Genomic DNA, 22,181 nt, shown 5'->3' on the forward strand with positions numbered 1-22,181 from the left:
TTATGTGTTGATGACGTATCCAAGTAGACATTCAAATTCCCCATCTGTGTCTGTGAGCCATGCATCAAGTACCAGAAAGAAAAGCAGGCAGCTCTGGTAGGTCGAAGAAGGGCTGAAGTGAGTCGAGTCTTGTCGCCATTCTTCTGGGGAGCTGAGGCCTCCATGTACACATACCATCCTGTAAACAGTAAGAATGAATGTAGGAAATGTCTCACAAATTCTACGATTCGGCCTACAATGAGTTGATTTTCATTAACAGAGAAAGACAATATAAATAGTAATAATCATAATTGTATATTTGCCATTATTTAAAACTTTGTTTATGATTTATAAAAAGTAAATATTTATCAGGTGTGATTTATATACTACATGCATTAAACAGGCCTTAAACCTTCTCTGGTCCCCAGAATATATTTTGTATGATCTACAGCTCTGTAATACCTTCTCTGGTCCCAGAGTATATTTTGTATGATCTACAGCTCTGTAATACCTTCTCTGGTCCCCAGAGTATATTTTGTATGATCTACAACTCTGTAATACTTCTCTGGTCCCCAGAGTATATTTTGTATGATCTATATATAAATGTAGATAGAAGGTGTTACCCAGGTGTGATCTACAGCTCTGTAATACCTTCTCTGGTCCCCAGAATATATTTTGTATGATCTACAGCTCTGTAATACCTTCTCTGGTCCCCAGAATATATTTTGTATGATCTACAACTCTGTAATACCTTCTCTGGTCCCCAGAGTATATTTTGTATGATCTATATATAAATGTAGATAGAAGGTGTTACCCAGGTGTGATCTACAGCTCTGTAATACCTTCTCTGGTCTCCAGAGTATATTTTGTATGATATATATATAAATGTAGATAGAAGGTGTTACCCAGGTGTGATATTCAGCTCTGTAATACCTTCTCTGGTCCCAAGAGTATGATCAACAGATGGTCCTGTCTGGGTGCTTGTTGTGTCACCTTTGTTTCTAAGCCAATCAAAATCATCCCCAGATCCCTCAACATTGCTCCAAGCACAGAGATTGGATTCAAAGTTACAATCAGCAGGACCAGCACATGGTCCATTCCTAATGGAAATATCATCAATGGCAATGTCTCCAGTTTGTTGTCTTGTAATTGCCTCAAACACGACCTGGATAAGTAAAAACATAGTCTGAGATAAAAAAATAAACAAAGAACATTAATTACTTTCAGTTACTTTCTGAACATGAATTAAGGGGTAAATACCTATGATAATGTCTTGTATATCTTAGCACTGTGTAGCCAGTTTGATATATGTAAGGTATCCGTTATTGTGTTATATGAAAGGTCAGGGTTGACTGACAAACAGGTAAGTTCCCGCGCCTCATATTGCATCACACATTGGAATGCAAGGCATGTGTGGAAGTCGTCCTGATTGGTCGTTGTATAGTGAGCAGGTGAGTGTGTGCGCGTGCTAAACACCGGTCAATACCCTGCACCAGCACATTTTCCATATCATTCCAGACACGGCACTTGGCTATACAACATGTTTCAATGCACCAGTCATCCGTCCCTAGTAAGTCTTATAAACTGTGATCATTATACCTGTTAATTTTATGAGTATCCTACAATTGTACATGTAATCGTCTCAGTTATTTACATTCATGTTATGTTCATCGTCGCCGTTCATGTTAATCATGTCGTGTTTGTACATTTGTAGGCCTTCTGATTAAACCCTTAAAATGATTTAAGTCGTCCATGTTATGTTCTTCGCACACGTCAGGTTACAATGTATATCAACAAACCAGAAATCGATACTAAGGTGACACAAAAACAGGTTTTGCAAATATTTGTAGCATTTTAATAGAATTCTTTGATTTGGTATATAAGACATTTTCCTTCAGAAACATGGTTTGTTAAAATTGGCATACATGCCCTAAGTATAGAATGTACCACAATCAAAGTGACAGGTGAAAATGAACCATGATAAGTGACAACTATGTATGTTTTTTGATTGGATGGGGGCATAAAAATGAATTTTGCATTGGCGAGTGTTATCTGAACAACCCATAACCTAGAGTGGTGAGTTATTATTGAGAGTTATCTGAGCTACCATTTACCTAGAGTGGTGAGTTATTATTGAGAGTTATCTGAGCTACCCTTTATCTAGAGTGGTGAGTCAGTATTGAGAGTTATCTGAGCTACCATTTACCTGGAATGGTGAGTCAGTATTGAGAGTTATCTGAGCTACCATTTACCTGGAATGGTGAGTCAGTATTGAGAGTTATCTGAGCTACCCTTTACCTGGAATGGTGAGTTAGTATTGAGAGTTATCTGAGCTACCCTTTAACCTGAATGGTGAGTCATTATTGAGAGTTATCTGAGCTACCATTTACCTGGAATGGTGAGTCAGCATTGAAAGTTATCTGAGCTACCCTTTACCTGGAATGGTGAGTTAGTATTGAGAGTTATCTGAGCTTCCCTTTAACCTGAATGGTGAGTCATTATTGAGAGTTATCTGAGCTACCATTTACCTGGAATGGTGAGTCAGCATTGAAAGTTATCTGAGCTACCCTTTACCTGGAATGGTGAGTCAGTATTGAAAGTTATCTGAGCTACCCTTTACCTGGAATGGTGAGTCAGTATTGAGAGCTATCTGAGCTACCATTTACCTGGAATGGTGAGTCAGTATTGAAAGTTATCTGAGCTACCCTTTACCTGGAATGGTGAGTCAGTATTGAAAGTTATCTGAGCTACCCTTTACCTGGAATGGTGAGTCAGTATTGAGAGTTATCTGAGCTACCCTTTACCTGGAATGGTGAGTCAGTATTGAGTTATCTGAGCTACCCTTTACCTGGAATGGTGAGTCAGTATTGAGAGTTATCTGAGCTACCCTTTACCTGGAATGGTGAGTCAGTATTGAGAGTTATCTGAGCTACCCTTTACCTGGAATGGTGAGTCAGTATTGAGAGTTATCTGAGCTACCCTTTACCTTGAATGGTGAGTCAGTATTGAGAGCTATCTGAGCTACCATTTACCTGGAATGGTGAGTTAGTATTGAAAGTTATCTGAGCAACCCTTTACCTGGAATGGTGAGTTATTATTGAGAGTTATCTGAGCTACCCTTTACCTGGAATGGTGAGTCAGTATTGAGAGTTATCTGAGCTACCCTTTACCTGGAATGGTGAGTCAGTATTGAGAGTTATCTGAGCTACCCTTTACCTGGAATGGTGAGTTATTATTGAGAGTTATCTGAGCTACCCTTTACCTGGAATGGTGAGTTAGTATTGAGAGTTATCTGAGGTACCCTTTACCTGGAATGGTGAGTCACTATTGATTGTGGCCTGGGCTACTCTCCACATGTTTCCTTGGTTACGAGATCTTGTCCATATGGCAGGTTTCAGCTGACCCTGTGAGAAGAGCCGGACAGCCAGGGAGCCAGTGCCACTGCCATACATGTGGTAGTACCAGGTCAAACACTGACCAGTTGTGGCAGGATAAGATGGACTCAGCAATCTAGCCTTGTCTCCAGCCACACGGGGAGCAGAGGACTCGATGTACATGTAGTAACCTGTTAAAACAACCATTTTATTTATGTATCAATGTAGAAAAAAGTAAGATCTAAAGAGATTGTAAGCAAACATGAATAAAAAAACAATAAAAATCAGTAAAGTATTGACCTTCGCTAGTTCCGTAAGTGTGGTCAGACTGTGGGCCTGTTCTGACAGTGGATGTCCCACCTGAGGTTCTCACCCAATCAAAGGTGTCGGTTGTGTCTTGAGAATACTGACATATGTCAGAAGACTGGAAATCACATGTACCTGAAATAGTGAAATGTGATGCCATAAAGTCAGTGAAATACCAAAAACAATATTCAGAAGATCCTCAAATTTTACATTCAAAAATTTGAGATTATTATTAATAAACACACAATAATAAGGATGGTATGATCTGTTTTAGATGACGGAAATCAATATTACTTATTTCTTCAATATTCACCTAAAAGTATGAAATAATTAAATAGAAAAATACATTCAATTTTGATATAAATAAACTGGTCCCAGTGGAGTTTAATTTTGACATATTTATTATACTCCCTGACATGTGGCTATAGTGGAGTTTAATAGAAGATATATAATGTGCATATCTTACTAGAAGGAGGACAGGGGCCATCATTGACAGAGATGTCATCAATAGCAATGTCACCTTGGTAACCATTTCCTACAACTCCTTCAATGATAACCTGAAAGTGATAACAATAAACAATTAGAGGAACACAAGGTATCAAACTAAACTTTCTAGTATATCTCATGGTATCTATTAAAGACTAATACACAATTGACAACTCTCTCTCTCTCTCTCTCTCTTTCTATCCTGTACAGGAATATGCATAACTAGGGATCAAAGGCAACCTACATATGAAATTTAAGAACAAACTTCAATTGTCAGAATCCAAGATGACCACCTGTTGTTTTCTGATCCAGACCGAAATACAATATGCACAACTAGAAACCTACATAATTATGAAATTTGATAACGATGACATCCCTTAATAAATATTAAAGATAACATTGAAACATTATATTTTCTATCAAATGGTTTAAGTGTTATTGTTGACTGTGTTTTTGTAACAATGATTATTGTTTTAGCTAAACATACAACTCAAGTATACAAGTCTGTCTTGATGGAATGAGAAATTCTCTTAACTGAGACAGTGTCTACAGTATCTTCCAACTGAAGACAGTTTACCTGTACACGTGATTGTTGTGATGGACTACCTGTACACGTGATTGTTGTGATGGACTAGCCAGTGTTTCTGGGGTTAGGTACACGGATGCAAACTTCCAGTAATTACTTGTATAATAGTTTACCTGTACACGTGATTGTTGTGATGGACTAGCCAGTGTTTCTGGTGTTAGGTACACGGATGGAAACTTCCAATAATTACTTGTATAATAGTTTACCTGTACACGTGATTGTTGTGATGGACTAGCCAGTGTTTCTGGTGTTAGGTACACGGATGGAAACTTCCAGTAATTACTTGTATAATAGTTTACCTGTACACGTGATTGTTGTGATGGACTAGCCAGTGTTTCTGGGGTTAGGTACACGGATGCAAACTTCCAGTAATTACTTGTATAATAGTTTACCTGTACACGTGATTGTTGTGATGGACTAGCCAGTGTTTCCGGTGTTAGGTACACGGATGCAAACTTCCAGTAATTACTTGTATAATAGTTTACCTGTACACGTGATTGTTGTGATGGACTAGCCAGTGTTTCTGGTGTTGGGTACACGGATGCAAACTTCCAGTAATTACTTGTATAATAGTTTACCTGTACACGTGATTGTTGTGATGGACTAGCCAGTGTTTCTGGTGTTAGGTACACGGATGCAAACTTCCAGTAATTACTTGAATAATAGTTTACCTGTACACGTGATTGTTGTGATGGACTAGTCAGTGTTTCTGGTGTTAGGTACACGGATGCAAACTTCCAGTAATTACTTGTATAATAGTTTACCTGTACACGTGATTGTTGTGATGGACTAGCCAGTGTTTCTGGTGTTAGGTACACGGATGGAAACTTCCAGTAATTACTTGTATAATAGTTTACCTGTACACGTGACTGTTGTGATGGACTAGCCAGTGTTTCTGGTGTTAGGTACACGGATGCAAACTTCCAGTAATTACTTGTATAATAGTTTACCTGTACACGTGATTGTTGTGATGGACTAGCCAGTGTTTCCGGTGTTAGGTACACGGATGGAAACTTCCAGTAATTACTTGTATAATAGTTTACCTGTACACGTGATTGTTGTGATGGACTAGCCAGTGTTTCTGGTGTTAGGTACAGGGATGCAAACTTCCAGTAATTACTTGTATAATAGTTTACCTGTACACGTGATTGTTGTGATGGACTAGCCAGTGTTTCCGGTGTTAGGTACACGGATGCAAACTTCCAGTAATTACTTGTATAATAGTTTACCTGTACACGTGATTGTTGTGATGGACTAGCCAGTGTTTCTGGTGTTAGGTACACGGATAGAAACTTCCAGTAATTACATGTATAATAGTTTACCTGTACACGTGATTGTTGTGATGGACTAGCCAGTGTTTCCGGTGTTAGGTACAGGGATGCAAACTTCCAGTAATTACTTGTATAATAGTTTACCTGTACACATGATTGTTGTGATGGACTAGCCAGTGTTTCCGGTGTTAGGTACACTGATGCAAACTTCCAGTAATTACTTGTATAATAGTTTACCTGTACACGTGATTGTTGTGATGGACTAGCCAGTGTTTCTGGTGTTAGGTACACGGATGGAAACTTCCAGTAATTACTTGTATAATAGTTTACCTGTACACGTGATTGTTGTGATGGACTAGCCAGTGTTTCCGGTGTTAGGTACACTGATGCAAACTTCCAGTAATTACTTGTATAATAGTTTACCTGTACACGTGATTGTTGTGATGGACTAGCCAGTGTTTCTGGGGTTAGGTACACGGATGCAAACTTCCAGTAATTACAAGTATAATAGTTTACCTGTACACGTGATTGTTGTGATGGACTAGCCAGTGTTTCCGGTGTTAGGTACACGGATGCAAACTTCCAGTAGTTACCCTGATAGCCAATCTTTGTCCATGCTGGATTACCCATGTTTCCACCTTTTCACAACCAGACATCAAACCAGAGATTAAACAGTTTAACAGTCAAGAATTTAACAACATGGTTAAAAATTGTACCTTATTTAAACTTGTGGATTCATTAGAATGATTTTTGAAAAAATAGTATTGTATAATACTTTATATTGTTAAATGTTTTTATTTCAACTATCAGAATATTCTAAGAGCACAAAACTTACCTTGTTTAGCATATACATTGAGTTTGTATACATCAGCTCCAAACATATGGTACCAGAACTTGAAGCACTTCCCACTTGTCATCAGCACTAGACTCTGGCTTATCAAACGTGCAGTGTCATTAGTATGACGACCTGATGACTCGATGTAAGCATAATATCCTGTTTAAAGAAACATTTTTGTAAACAACATATCAATCAAGATATAATTATTACTCAAATTACAAATACTTACAGGGTGTGCAAGGTCTACAATAAACAACAATAAATTAATCAAATTTTCAAATAAAACTAATTTGATACAAAGTTCAATTTTCTATGTTTTTCCTGTGGTAAGTAATAACACAAACTTACCACTGACACTTCCTGTGGTATATGACACAAACTTACCACTGACACTTCCAGTGGTATATGACACAAACTTACCACTGACACTTCCAGTGGTATATGACACAAACTTACCACTGACACTTCCAGTGGTATATAACAAAAACTTAACACTGACACTTCCTGTGGTAAATGACACAAACTTACCACTGACACTTCCTGTGGTATATGACACAAACTTACCACTGACACTTCCAGTGGTATATGACACAAACTTACCACTGACACTTCCAGTGGTATATGACACAAACTTACCACTGACACTTCCTGTGGTATATAACACAAACTAAACACTGACACTTCCAGTGGTAAATGACACAAACTTACCACTGACACTTCCTGTGGTATATGACACAAACTTACCACTGACACTTCCAGTGGTATATGACACAAACTTACCACTGACACTTCCAGTGGTACATGACACAAACTTACCACTGACACTTCCAGTGGTACATGACACACACTTACCACTGATACTTCCAGTGGTATATAACACAAACTTACCACTGACACTTCCAGTGGTACATGACACACACTTACCACTGACACTTCCAGTGGTATATGACACACACTTAAAACTGACACTTCCAGTGGTATATGACACAAACTTACCACTGACACTTCCTGTGGTAATTATGACACAAACTTACCACTGACACTTCCTGTGGTAATTATGACACAAACTTACCACTGACACTTCCAGTGGTATATGACACACACTTACCACTGACACTTCCAGTGGTATATGACACACACTTACCACTGACACTTCCTGTGGTACATGACACAAACTTAACACTGACACTTCCTGTGGTATATGACACAAACTTACCACTGACACTTCCTGTGGTATATGACACAAACTTACCACTGACACTTCCTGTGGTATATGACACACACTTACCACTGACACTTCCTGTGGTACATGACACAAACTTAACACTGACACTTCCAGTGGTACATGACACACACTTACCACTGACACTTCCTGTGGTACATGACACAAACTTAACACTGACACTTCCTGTGGTATATGACACACACTTACCACTGACACTTCCAGTGGTACATGACACAAACTTACCACTGACACTTCCTGTGGTACATGACACAAACTTAACACTGACACTTCCTGTGGTATATGACACAAACTTACCACTGACACTTCCTGTGGTATATGACACAAACTTACCACTGACACTTCCAGTGGTACATAACACAAACTTACCACTGACACTTCCAGTGGTATGACACAAACTTACCACTGACACTTCCAGTGGTACATGACACACACTTACCACTGACACTTCCAGTGGTATATGACACAAACTTACCACTGAAACTTCCAGTGGTACATGACACACACTTACCACTGACATTTCCTGTGGTATATGACACAAACTTACCACTGACACTTCCAGTGGTACATGACACAAACTTACCACTGACACTTCCTGTGGTATATGACACAAACTTACCACTAACACTTCCTGTGGTAATTATGACACAAACTTACCACTGACACTTCCAGTGGTACATGACACACACTTACCACTGACAATTCCAGTGGTACATGACACACACTTACCACTGACATTTCCTGTGGTATATGACACAAACTTACCACTGACATTTCCTGTGGTATATGACACAAACTTACCACTGACACTTCCAGTGGTATATGACACAAACTTACCACTGACACTTCCTGTGGTAATTATGACACAAACTTACCACTGACATTTCCAGTGGAGTGTAATATATGACAAAATCTTACCATTGGCACTTCCTGTGGTATGATCAGCAGAAGGACCGGTACCAAATGATGATGTATGGCCCCGGTGGAGTGTCCAGTCAAATATGTCGGAATGATCCTGGGTCCATGTACAGAGATCATTCTGGTCAAAGTTACAATCGTATGCAGTTGGGGCTAAAATAAATTGGATTAAGGAATTCAATTAGTATAAAAATGGGCTTCAGTAAACAGAATAGATGGAGACAAAAACAATGTTTAATTTAACAAAGTTGTATATTGATAATTGTTAAACTACCATATAGGTCTTTTATATCACAGGATCAGTAATGACACATTGGTGGTGTCCATATCACTCCATACACAAATCATCCATTTAATTTTCAATTTGGATATTCATCAACCAATTGTAAAACTGCACAAAATGTTTGATCTGATCACAAATTCTTGTGCAACGTACTTATGTGTGTGACTATATGGCAGTCTGTGTGCTGGCTACTTAAAGGTAACACTACATGTGTGTACAGTATATGGCAGTCTGTGTGCTGGCTACTTAAAGGTATCACTACATGTGTGTGATTATATGGTAGTCTGTGTGCTGGCTACTTAAAGGTATCACTACATGTGTGTGACTATATGGCAGTCTTTGTGCTGGCTACTTAAAGGTATCACTACATGTGTGTGACTATATGGCAGTCTGTGTGCTGGCTACTTAAAGGTATCACTACATGTGTGTGACTATATGGCAGTCTTTGTGCTGGCTACTTAAAGGTATCACTACATGTGTGTGACTATATGGTAGTCTGTGTGCTGGCTACTTAAAGGTATCACTACATGTGTGTGACTATATGGTAGTCTGTGTGCTGGCTACTTAAAGGTATCACTACATGTGTGTGACTATATGGCAGTCTGTGTGCTGGCTACTTAAAGGTATCACTACATGTGTGTACAGTATATGGCAGTCTGTGTGCTGGCAATTTAAAGGTATGTGACAGTGTGGTATGTGACAGTGTGGTATGTGACAGTGTGGTATGTGACAGTGTGGTGTGTGACAGTGTGGTATCTGACAGTGTGGTGTGTGACAGTGTGGTATCTGACAGTGTGGTATGTGACAGTGTGGTATCTGACAGTGTGGTGTGTGACAGTGTGGTATGTGACAGTGTGGTATGTGACAGTGCGGTGTGTGACAGTGTGGTATGTGACAGTGTGGTATCTGACAGTGTGGTGTGTGGTATGCGACAGTGTGGTGTGTGACAGTGTGGTGTGTGACAGTGTGGTGTGTGACAGTGCGGTGTGTGACAGTGTGGTATGTGACAGTGTGGTATGTGACAGTATGTGACAGTGCGGTGTGACAGTGCGGTGTGACAGTGCGGTGTGTGACAGTGTGGTATGTGACAGTGTGGTATGTGACAGTGTGGTATGTGACAGTGTGGTGTGTGACAGTGTGGTATGTGACAGTGTGGTATGTGACAGTGTGGTGTGTGGTATGCGACAGTGTGGTGTGTGACAGTGTGGTATGTGACAGTGTAGCGTGTGACAGTGCGGTGTGTGACAGTGTGGTATGTGACAGTGCGGTGTGTGACAGTGTGGTATGTGACAGTGTGGCGTGTGACAGTGCGGTGTGTGACAGTGTGGTGTGTGACAGTGCGGTGTGTGACAGTGTGGTATGTGACAGTGCGGTGTGTGACAGTGTGGTATGTGACAGTGTGGTGTGTGACAGTGTGGTATGTGACAGTGTGGTATGTGACAGTGTGGTGTGTGACAGTGCGGTGTGTGCCAGTGTGGTATGTGACAGTGTGGCGTGTGACAGTGCGGTGTGTGACAGTGTGGTATGTGACAGTGCGGTGTGTGACAGTGTGGTATGTGACAGTGTGGTATGTGACAGTGTGGTGTGTGACAGTGTGGTATGTGACAGTGTGGTATGTGACAGTGTGGTGTATGACAGTGCGGTGTGTGACAGTGTGGTATGTGACAGTGTGGCGTGTGACAGTGCAGTGTGTGACAGTGTGGTATGTGACAGTGCGGTGTGTGACAGTGTGGTATGTGACAGTGTGGCGTGTGACAGTGCGGTGTGTGACAGTGCGGTGTGTGACAGTGCGGTGTGTGACAGTGTGGTATGTGACAGTGCGGTGTGTGACAGTGTGGTATGTGACAGTGCGGTGTGTGACAGTGTGGTATGTGACAGTGTGGTATGAGAGTGTGGTGTGTGACAGTGTGGTGTGTGACAGTGCGGTGTGACAGTGTGGTATGTGACAGTGTGGTATGTGACAGTGTGGTGTGTGACAGTGTGGTATGTGACAGTGTGGTATGTGACAGTGTGGTGTGTGACAGTGTGGTGTGTGACAGTATGGTGTGTGACAGTGTGGTATGTGACAGTGTGGTATGTGACAGTGTGGTGTGTGACAGTGTGGTATGTGACAGTGTGGTGTGTGACAGTGTGGTATGTGACAGTGTGGTGTGTGACAGTGTGGTCTGTGACAGTGTGGTATGACAGTGTGGTATGGGTCAGTGTGGTATGTGACAGTGTAATATTTGACAGTGTGGTGTTTGATAGTGTGGTAAGTGAGGAGAGATATGTGAAAGTGTGGTACTTTTAAATTAAGTAATTTATACTTATGATATGTGACTGTGGTACTTTAAAGTAATGTATGCTTACAAAATGTGACTGTGGTACTTTAAGTAATGTATGCTTACGATATGTGACAGTGCTAATGACGGCAGTGGTAGGGACTGTTGTAGTCTGATCACTGCATCTTCCTTGATTTAGCACAATGTCATCGAGAGCCATGTCACCTTGGTAACCTGTCCCAACTTCACCATCAAATGTCACCTGTAAAAATAAATACATGTTATGTTCAAAACGACGTAACATCAGACTATCCATTAAATCTTAATAGCTCCTACAAAATATAGATCCAGTGATTATATCCATTCTGTTTTTAACAATGTTCAATGAAGATTTGCTCCTTGTTTGAAATCTGTGTTTGTATAATAATCAGTATTTAGGTGACTGATATATGACATCTTAGTTGACCACTGGATGTTTTAAAGGTGTAAAGCATTATCAGTTGGTTAATGGAGTTATGTCAAAGCCAACAAGTATACGTAGCATATTTGTTTTACTATATTAATGTGCTGAAGATGTGCTGAAGAATCATAACTTGCTTGGCAGCTAATTGTGTTGTTGGGGATAAAATGTTACTTGTCTGATAGCTAACTGTGCTGTTTTAGGATAAAAGGAAACTTGTATGATAGCTAACTCTGTTGTTATAGGATAAAAGGAAACTTGTCTGAAAGCTAACTGTGCTGTTGAGGATCAAATGTTACTTGTCTGATAGCTAACTGTGTTGTTATAGGATAAAAGGAAACTTGTCTGAAAGCTAACTGTGTTGTTGTTATAGGATAAAAGGAATTTGTCTGATAACTAACTGTGCTGTTGAGGATCAAATGTTACTTGTCTGATAACTAACTGTGCTGTTGAGGATCAAATGTTACTTGTCTGATAGCTAACTGTGTTGTTATAGGATAAAAGGAAACTTGTATGATAGCTAACTGTGTTGTTATAGGATAAAAGGAAACTTGTCTGAAAGCTAACTGTGTTGTTGTTATAGGATAAAAGGAATTTGTCTGATAACTAACTGTGCTGTTGAGGATCAAATGTTACTTGTCTGATAACTAACTGTGCTGTTGAGGATCAAATGTTACTTGTCTGATAGCTAACTGTGTTGTTATAGGATAAAAGGAAACTTGTATGATAGCTAACTGTGCTGTTATAGGATAAAAGGAAACTTGCCTGATAGCTAACTGTGTTGTTATAGGATAAAAGGAAACTTGTCTGATAGCTAACTGTGTTGTTATAGGATAAAAGGAAACTTGTATGATAGCTAACTGTGCTGTTATAGGATAAAAGGAAACTTGCCTGATAGCTAACTGTGTTGTTATAGGATAAAAGGAAACTTGTCTGATAGCTAACTGTGTTGTTATAGGATAAAAGGAAACTTGTCTGATAGCTAACTGAGCTGTTTTAGGATAAAAGGAAACTTGTCTGATAGCTAACTGTGTTGTTATAGGATAAAAGGAAACTTGTCTGATAGCTAACTGTGTTGTTATAGGATAAAAGGAAACTTGTCTGATAGCTAACTGTGTTGTTATAGGATAAAAGGAAACTTGTCTGATAGCTAACTGAGCTGTTATAGGATAAAAGGAAACTTTTCTGATAGCTAACTGTGCTGTTATAGGATAAAAGGAAACTTGTCTGATAGCTAACTGTGTTGTTATAGGATAAAAGGAATTTGTCTGATAGCTAACTGTGTTGTTATAGGATAAAAGGAAACTTGTCTGATAGCTAACTGTGTTGTTATAGGATAAAAGGAATTTGTCTGATAGCTAACTGTGTTGTTGTTATAGGATAAAAGGAATTTGTCTGATAGCTAACTGTGTTGTTATAGGATAAAAGGAAACTTGTCTGATAGCTAACTGTGTTGTTATAGGATAAAAGGAATTTGTCTGATAGCTAACTGTGTTGTTATAGGATTAAAGGGAACTTGCCTGATAGCTAACTGTGCTGTTATAGGATAAAAGGAAACTTGTCTGATAGCTAACTGTGCTGTTATAGGATAAAAGGGAACTTGCCTGATAGCAAACTGTGTTGTTGGGGATAAAAGGAAACTTGTCTGATAGCTAACTGTGTTGTTATAGGATAAAAGGAAACTTGTCTGATAGCTAACTGTGCTGTTTTAGGATAAAAGGAAACTTGTTTGATAGCTAACTGTGTTGTTATAGGATAAAAGGAAACTTGTATGATAGCAAACTGTGCTGTTTTAGGATTAAAAGGAAACTTGTCTGATAGCTAACTGTGTTGTTATAGGATAAAAGGAATTTGTCTGATAGCAAAATGTGTTGTTATAGGATAAAAGGGAACTTGCCTGAAAGCTAACTGTGTTGTTATAGGATAAAAGGAAACTTGTCTGATAGCTAACTGTGTTGTTATAGGATAAAAGGAAACTTGTATGATAGCTAACTGTGCTGTTGAGGATCAAATGTTACTTGTCTGATAACTAACTGTGCTGTTATAGGATCAAAGGAATTTGTCTGATAGCTAACTGAGCTGTTATAGGATAAAAGGAAACTTGTCTGATAGCTAACTGTGTTGTTATAGGATAAAAGGAAACTTGTCTGATAGCTAACTGTGTTGTTATAGGATAAAAGGAAACTTGTATGATAGCTAACTGTGCTGTTGAGGATCAAATGTTACTTGTCTGATAACTAACTGTGCTGTTATAGGATCAAAGGAATTTGTCTGATAGCTAACTGAGCTGTTATAGGATAAAAGGAAACTTGTCTGATAGCTAACTGTGTTGTTATAGGATAAAAGGAAACTTGTATGATAACTAACAGTGCTGTTGAGGATCAAATGTTACTTGCCTGATAGCTAACAGAGCTGTTGAGATCTACTTTTGCCTGTCGCCAAACATTGCCCTGGTTGTGGGTGGCATTCCAGACTAGCAAGGTTCCAGTGGATGTGGGTTGGTATACACGAAGGATGCCAATATCTGATTAATTAAATATTTGGTAATTTCTTACATTGTATGTGGAATCTTCATTTTTTTGTCAAAACATAATAATATAAATAGAATTTTGCAATAAAAACCGTCTATGACTATATATTCCTTACATAAATATATACTTTATAAAGACTGAATCTAACATACATATATTTATTATTGAACCATAATATCAAGTTATTTAATTCATATACCATATATACCAGAAACTGAGACAGGATGTAGGACTGGTGGGGAAGTACTTGTAATATATCCTTACCTTTACCATACATATGGTACCAGAAACTGAGACAGGGTGTAGGACCGGTGGGGAAGTACTTGTAATATATCCTTACCTTTACCATACATATGGTACCAGAAACTGAGACAGGATGCGGGACTTGTGGGGAAGTACTTGTAATATATCCTTACCTTTACCATACATATGGTACCAGAAACTGAGACAGGATGCGGGACTGGTGGGGAAGTACTTGTAATATATCCTTACCTTTACCATACATATGGTACCAGAAACTGAGACAGGATGTAGGACTGGTGGGGAAGTACTTGTAATATATCCTTACCTTTACCATACATATGGTACCAGAAACTGAGACAGGGTGTAGGACTGGTGGGAAGTACTTGTAATATATCCTTACCTTTACCATACATATGGTACCAGAAACTGAGACAGGATGTAGGACTGGTGGGGAAGTACTTGTGATATATCCTTACCTTTACCATACATATGGTACCAGAAACTGAGACAGGATGTAGGACCGGTGGGGAAGTACTTGTAATATATCCTTACCTTTACCATACATATGGTACCAGAAACTGAGACAGGATGTAGGACTGGTGGGGAAGTACTTGTAATATATCCTTACCTTTACCATACATATGGTATCAGAAACTGAGACAGGATGTAGGACTGGTGGGGAAGTACTTGTAATATATCCTTACCTTTACCATACATATGGTATCAGAAACTGAGACAGGATGTAGGACCGGTGGGGAAGTACTTGTAATATATCCTTACCTTTACCATACATATGGTATCAGAAACTGAGACAGGGTGTAGGACCGGTGGGGAAGTACTTGTACTATATCCTTACCTTTACCATACATATGGTATCAGAAACTGAGACAGGATGTAGGACTGGTGGGGAAGTACTTGTAATATATCCTTACCTTTACCATACATATGGTACCAGAAACTGAGACAGGATGCGGGACTGGCAGGGAAGTACTGGCTGTACAGCCATGCTCGGTCCCCGGCTTGACGTCCATTAGCCCTCACCAACATGTAGAAACCTGAAACCACAACCAATATGTCTTCCACTCACTGACTGTCCACCCTGGACTGTTCATTTACCAATTCAGCATGCATAAAAATAGATGAAATATAATTGACCAAATAAGAAGTATTGACACCATTAACACTACACTTCTTTTTCAATCATGAAATGTCTGGATAAATACAAGTTTTCAATTGTTATCCAACATTAAAATTTTATCCAGAAACAAATTAATACTTGTGGATTGATCATCCTCATGTCAATTAAGTGAGTTTAAACCTAATCCTGGAGTGTAATCATTCAGGTAATATATTCATACATGTAAGTGAAAGAAAAGAAAATAGCTTGGATTCTTTTGGAAGTGTGTACATGTAAATGCCTATAAAAATGTTTGGTATCTTATCGTGTCATATTTGGCCAAACAGTGAAATCACACTATCTTCAAAATGTCAGTAAATTAATGCATATGAGATGAATGAATAGCAAGGGTCATACTTTTATAATAGTTGAGACGAGCAAAACATTTGTGTTTAGTGAAGTATGCATACAAAGTAGACATGACCAAATGAAGACCATGCAAAAGGACAGACAAAAAAAACAACGTAACAGCTGAGCTTTACAAAGCATGGTTATCATAGATTTTCAATCCAGTTCAACAAATACATAACACAAAAGGATAACATGCCTACATCAGTCTACTGTCTCAGAATGTGATTTACCTTGGTCAGAGTTTGTGGTATGATCTACAGAAGGTCCGGTGTTACGAGAGAGAGTTCCGCCTGCTGACCTCAGCCAGTCAAACTGATCGCCTGTACGTGTGTTTCCATATCCACACGTATCCAGTTCAAAATCACAGGTACCCACAGGCTTGCACTTCCCAGCAGTAATCCTGATGTCATCAATAGCAATGTCACCCTGGTAACCATTACCACGAACTCCTTCAAGAATGATCTGGAAAACAGACAAAGGACAGACTTTATATCCAGCTGAATGATCTAGCATTATCCATGTAAAAAGGATTGTAATTCCTGTACAAATTATTTTATAATTATATTGTCAGCATAAAAAGGTATGTATGTATACTATATGTTCCATCTGTACAATGTTATTTTGCATGATGCTTTTGACAGACACACTGTACGCCGTATGTCTGCATACGTTATACAGGAGTTAACTACCAACATAAACTCAGATGTTCTTAAACGTTTTTGAGAGTCGGCTGAATACATTTGTCAAATGACGACAAAGATCTTTTTTTCAGCCTTAATAGTGCCAATGATGTCGTTAATAGCAGTCAATATCTACCAGACAAGGAAACATGATCAGTCATAATGTTATAATCACTTGGCCGGAACACTCAAATACGAATGATCTGATTGCATGGACGCCTCTTGTTGGTCGATCAATCACCAACCTTCTTTTAGGAAGTGTCAATAATAATATAGGTTGTTATGCGCACTATATTTCTTGTAGAGAAACAGTTGTCCTCATCTGTAAATCAACTTCAGCACCTTAAACTTCTCTCTCCAACAGTATTTTCAATGAATTGATAAATGCAAAAATCAATGCAGGGGAATATTAGTATAAAGATTTATAGACAATATTCTCCCTAAAATGTTCACAACATTATCAGCGTACTTCAAAAACATTGTGTGCACATCTTCTTTGAACGACGTATGTACTACAATGACATGTCTCACATTTAGAGATGGATGCCGTCCAGAACAACACCATACAATACGATATCAACAAAACAATACTGATATTAACTCTTATTTTAGTGATAAATCATGACTGAAATGTTTGGATTTACAAAAAAAACAAATGCAAGTATGAATTTCACTTGTTATTGTTTTTGAGGATCAATGATTTCCATTCTCTTGTTTTACAGGGGCCTGTACCTTTTCCATTGGAAAATTACAGTGGTATAATTTTTGCTAATTGGGGAAATATTATCTACATATCTTTTTTATGTTTAATTTAGCTTCCATGAATAGAAACATCTGCATGAAATACATACTGATCAAGATTTCTTCATACAGATTGATGTACAGAGACACTAAACAATTTGTAATCGGGAAAATAGAACAAGAAATTCTATACTTTCACATCTCGTAGGTGATTGCAATATGAAAACAATTTAAAAGACGACACAAACCTCACAGTTATTTTATAGAACTAATCAAACATTTCACTCACTCGTTAACAATGAAGTAGACAACTATAAAGTTTTTCTGGCATAACTGTACTGTGTATGAAATATTTTAATTTTCAGTACCTGATAGTCGATGGTCTGACTGTGTATGAAATATTTTAATTTTCAGTACCTGATAGTCGATGGTCTGAGTCAACTGGACTGTGGCATAAAGCCATAAATTGACTTGGTTTCCAGTCCTGGAGAAGATGGTAGATTTTGCAGCACCGCTACTTGGCTGGAGATACACATTTAAAGTGCCCACATTTTGTCCATACATATGGTACCAGAAGTGAAGACACTCAAATGATCCAAGGGGTGTGAAGTTAGGGCTGATAAGACGAGCCTTATTACCCATCACCAGTGGTGACGAAGCTTCCGTATAGATGTAGTAACCTACAAAACATTAACAAAAATGTTTATCCCATAATATCAGCAGTAAGATAGTAAAGGTGAGTGAAAGAAGTATATTCCACAACATCGTCAGTGTACCTATTGTCACATGTCGACATATAGGCCGGTTTTATAATGGTAAGTATACAAGTATTGAACCTGTGAACAGGTAAGTGTATTTAAATTTCATGGGTGAGTCAAAGCACGGGAATTACTTGAGCGTGCGCACGGACTGGGTGGACAGGAGAGGTAAATATATACCATGGCTTAGCCTATGGTAGAGACGACGATGCATTTCTAGGGAATGTTAACTTATCGTGTAAGCGTAAAACACGTACAGCTCACAGTAAGTGATTGTTTAAGTTCCAGTAGATGTGTATGTATCTTGAGTGTAAGTTTGCTGATTCTGTGACTGTTTCAAGGCATAATTATGTGTTATATGTGTATACGGTAGGCAGTGAGTGCAATCGTGTTGTTTGCTATATTTTTTACAATAAATAGATTATTATATCCCCTTAAACATGTTTATTATTAAGTTGTCTGATGCGCATGCATTACAATAGGGATGTAAAAATGTGATAGTGTGTATGTTAGTGAGCTACAGGTGTATATCTTATATCACTTACTGTTTTGTAAAAGTGTATAATATATCATGTATACCTAAGTTATTGCTAGAGTATATCACATATCTAAGTTATAATAGGGTAGAAGTGTAAAGTTATTGTCGTTATAATATTTATAGGTATTGTACGTCGTCAGTTTTCATGAAGAGACATTTATGGTTTTGGGGATATCATGTGTATGGTGAGAGGGTACATGTCATTGAGATGCATATTGCCTGCATATAGACGCTATTCTCTAGTAAGAAGGCTGGATGTGTCTCATGTATAGTATAAACTGCGGTATGGGAGGACCTATTGTGAATATTGGAGAGTATGCCTTTAATATATTATTTGCCAGTGTAAATAGCATAAATAAATGTAAATATAAAATTCAGTACTTATCTTCATAATTACAACATCACCAATGCTCAGCATACGTTTACACATGTGAGTGACAGTAGCATATTCCACAACATTAACTGTACAGGTGAGTGACAGTAGTATAACAGTACAGGTGAGTGACAGTAGTATAACAGTACAGGTGAGTGACAGTAGTATAACTGTACAGGTGAGTGACAGTAGTATAACTGTACAGGTGAGTGACAGTAGTATAACAGTACAGGTGAGTGACAGTAGTATAACTGTACAGGTGAGTGACAGTAATATAACAGTACAGGTGAGTGACAGAAGTATAACTGTACAGGTGAGTGACAGTAGTATAACTACGGGTGAGTGACAGTAGTATAACAGTACAGGTTAGTGACAGTAGTATAACTGTACAGGTGAGCGACAGTAGTATAACAGTACAGGTGACTGACAGTAGTATAACAGTACAGGTGACTGACAGTAATATAACAGTACAGGTGAGTGACAGAAGTATAACTGTACAGGTGAGTGACAGTAGTATAACTACGGGTGAGTGACAGTAGTATAACTGTACAGGTTAGTGACAGTAGTATAACTGTACAGGTGAGTGACAGTAGTATAACAGTACAGGTGAGTGACAGTAGTATAACAGTACAGGTGAGTGACAGTAGTACAACAGTACAGGTGAGTGACGGTAGTATAACAGTACAGGTGAGTGACAGTAGTATAACAGTACAGGTGAGTGACGGTAGTATAACTGTACAGGTGAGTGACGGTAGTATAACTGTACAGGTGAGTGACAGTAGTATAACTGTACAGGTGAGTGACAGTAGTATAACTGTACAGGTGAGTGACAGTAGTATAACTGTACAGGTGAGTGACAGTAGTATAACAGTACAGGTGAGTGACAGTAGTATAACAGTACAGGTGAGTGACGGTAGTATAACTGTACAGGTGAGTGACGGTAGTATAACTGTACAGGTGAGTGACAGTAGTATAACAGTACAGGTGAGTGACGGTAGTATAACCGTACAGGTGAGTGACAGTAGTATAACTGTACAGGTGAGTGACAGTAGTATAACTGTTCAGGTGAGTGACAGTAGTATAACTGTACAGGTGAGTGACAGTAGTATAACTACGGGTGAGTGACAGTAGTATAACTGTACAGGTGACTGACAGTAGTATAACTGTACAGGTGAGTGACAGTAGTATAACAGTACAGGTGAGTGACAGTAGTATAACAGTACAGGTGAGTGACAGTAGTATAACTGTACAGGTGAGTGACGGTAGTATAACTGTACAGGTGAGTGACAGTAGTATAACAGTACAGGTGAGTGACAGTAGTATTACAGTACAGGTGAGTGACAGTAGTATAACAGTACAGGTGAGTGACGGTAGTATAACTGTACAGGTGAGTGACAGTAGTATAACTGTACAGGTGAATGACAGTAGTATAACTACAGGTGAGTGACAGTAGTATAACAGTACAGGTGAGTGACAGTAGTATAACAGTACAGGTGAGTGACAGTAGTATAACTACAGGTGAGTGACAGTAGTATAACAGTACAGGTGAGTGACAGTAGTATAACCACAGGTGAGTGACAGTAGTATAACAGTACAGGTGAGTGACAGTAGTATAACAGTACAGGTGAGTGACAGTAGTATAACAGTACAGGTGAGTGACAGTAGTATAACAGTACAGGTGAGTGACAGTAGTATAACAGTACAGGTGAGTGACAGTAGTATAACTGTACAGGTGAGTGACAGTAGTATAACTGTACAGGTGAGTGACAGTAGTATAACAGTACAGGTGAGTGACAATAGTATAACAGTACAGGTGAGTGACAGTAGTATAACAGTACAGGTGAGTGACAGTAGTATAACAGTACAGGTGAGTGACAGTAGTATAACAGTACAGGTGAGTGACAGTATATCATTTGTATAGTGTGTGACATGACCTACCATATTGACTCTCTGTAGTATGGTCGTAGGCTGGACCTGTGCCTGTTGAGGAGGTTCCATTCCTATCTCTGGTCCAATCATAATCATCAGTTTTATCTTGAGTCCATCCACAGAAGTCTGCTTCAAAGTCACAAACAGCTGTGGACAAAGCATAAAAGGATAGTGTTGGGAGATGTAATGAAAAGTAATCAATTAAATATACAGTTTTTTGGCTAACAATTTGATGGGCTTTTCATCTACATTACACACAAGACTTATAGGGTTTAAAAAAAAGATCTAGTACAAAATGATTTATAGACATCAATCTGAATTCTATAGTTGTTTTAAGTCTCAAATACAGCCAGCATCGGATATATTATAAGTCAAGAAATGGTATTCAACTGGTAACATTTATAGCTGTTCAAGTATTGGAAGAAAAACCTTTAAATTGCAATTATTTGATAATCTTTAATTTTAGCTAGAAAAGAATAAAATATTGGTCAATGAGTTTGTGTTTAACGCAAGTCCCTAAAAAACGAATGGGTGTCTGGGGTTTGTGTGGATTTTTGAGAGGAATTAATGTTTGGAATAGGTAACTCATTTATACCAGTATGAAAGGTTATGATGAAAGATTTGAAAAACATATACATACATTTCTATCAAAAATAGAATGCATACTAAGTCAGGTGCGCTGTGGAAGGGGTTTCCCAACTGGGGTTTCCCAATCCAATGCCATAGTTACTGTTTGAAGGGAGATAATTCTCATAGTTCACGTAGGGCCTCAGACCACAATTAATTTCTTTCTATATTTTACCAAAGAAAATCAAAGTTAAAATATTTCAAAACATTGCAAAAAATCTGGTTTTC

At 38.5% G+C, this 22,181-nt stretch overlaps 1 protein-coding gene across 1 annotated transcript in view; it reads right to left on the reverse strand.

Annotated features, from left to right (window-relative positions):
* Positions 1 to 22,181, reverse strand: part of LOC117335850 (MAM and LDL-receptor class A domain-containing protein 1-like) — a 59,652-nt gene continuing 37,471 nt past the window's right edge. Inside the window, exons 36-48 of the mRNA XM_033896095.1 lie at positions 21,336 to 21,473; positions 18,146 to 18,408; positions 16,538 to 16,769; positions 15,712 to 15,834; positions 14,402 to 14,529; positions 11,672 to 11,807; positions 9,002 to 9,154; positions 6,838 to 6,996; positions 6,519 to 6,640; positions 4,126 to 4,216; positions 3,288 to 3,544; positions 885 to 1,165; positions 1 to 178 (exon numbers count right to left, since the gene is read on the reverse strand). Coding sequence (XP_033751986.1) covers positions 1 to 178; positions 885 to 1,165; positions 3,288 to 3,544; positions 4,126 to 4,216; positions 6,519 to 6,640; positions 6,838 to 6,996; positions 9,002 to 9,154; positions 11,672 to 11,807; positions 14,402 to 14,529; positions 15,712 to 15,834; positions 16,538 to 16,769; positions 18,146 to 18,408; positions 21,336 to 21,473 — 2,261 coding nt within the window. The remainder of the gene's footprint in view (positions 179 to 884; positions 1,166 to 3,287; positions 3,545 to 4,125; positions 4,217 to 6,518; positions 6,641 to 6,837; positions 6,997 to 9,001; positions 9,155 to 11,671; positions 11,808 to 14,401; positions 14,530 to 15,711; positions 15,835 to 16,537; positions 16,770 to 18,145; positions 18,409 to 21,335; positions 21,474 to 22,181) is intronic.

Source organism: Pecten maximus, chromosome 10 (genome assembly GCF_902652985.1).
Source record: "Pecten maximus chromosome 10, xPecMax1.1, whole genome shotgun sequence".
NCBI lineage: Eukaryota > Metazoa > Mollusca > Bivalvia > Pectinida > Pectinidae > Pecten > Pecten maximus.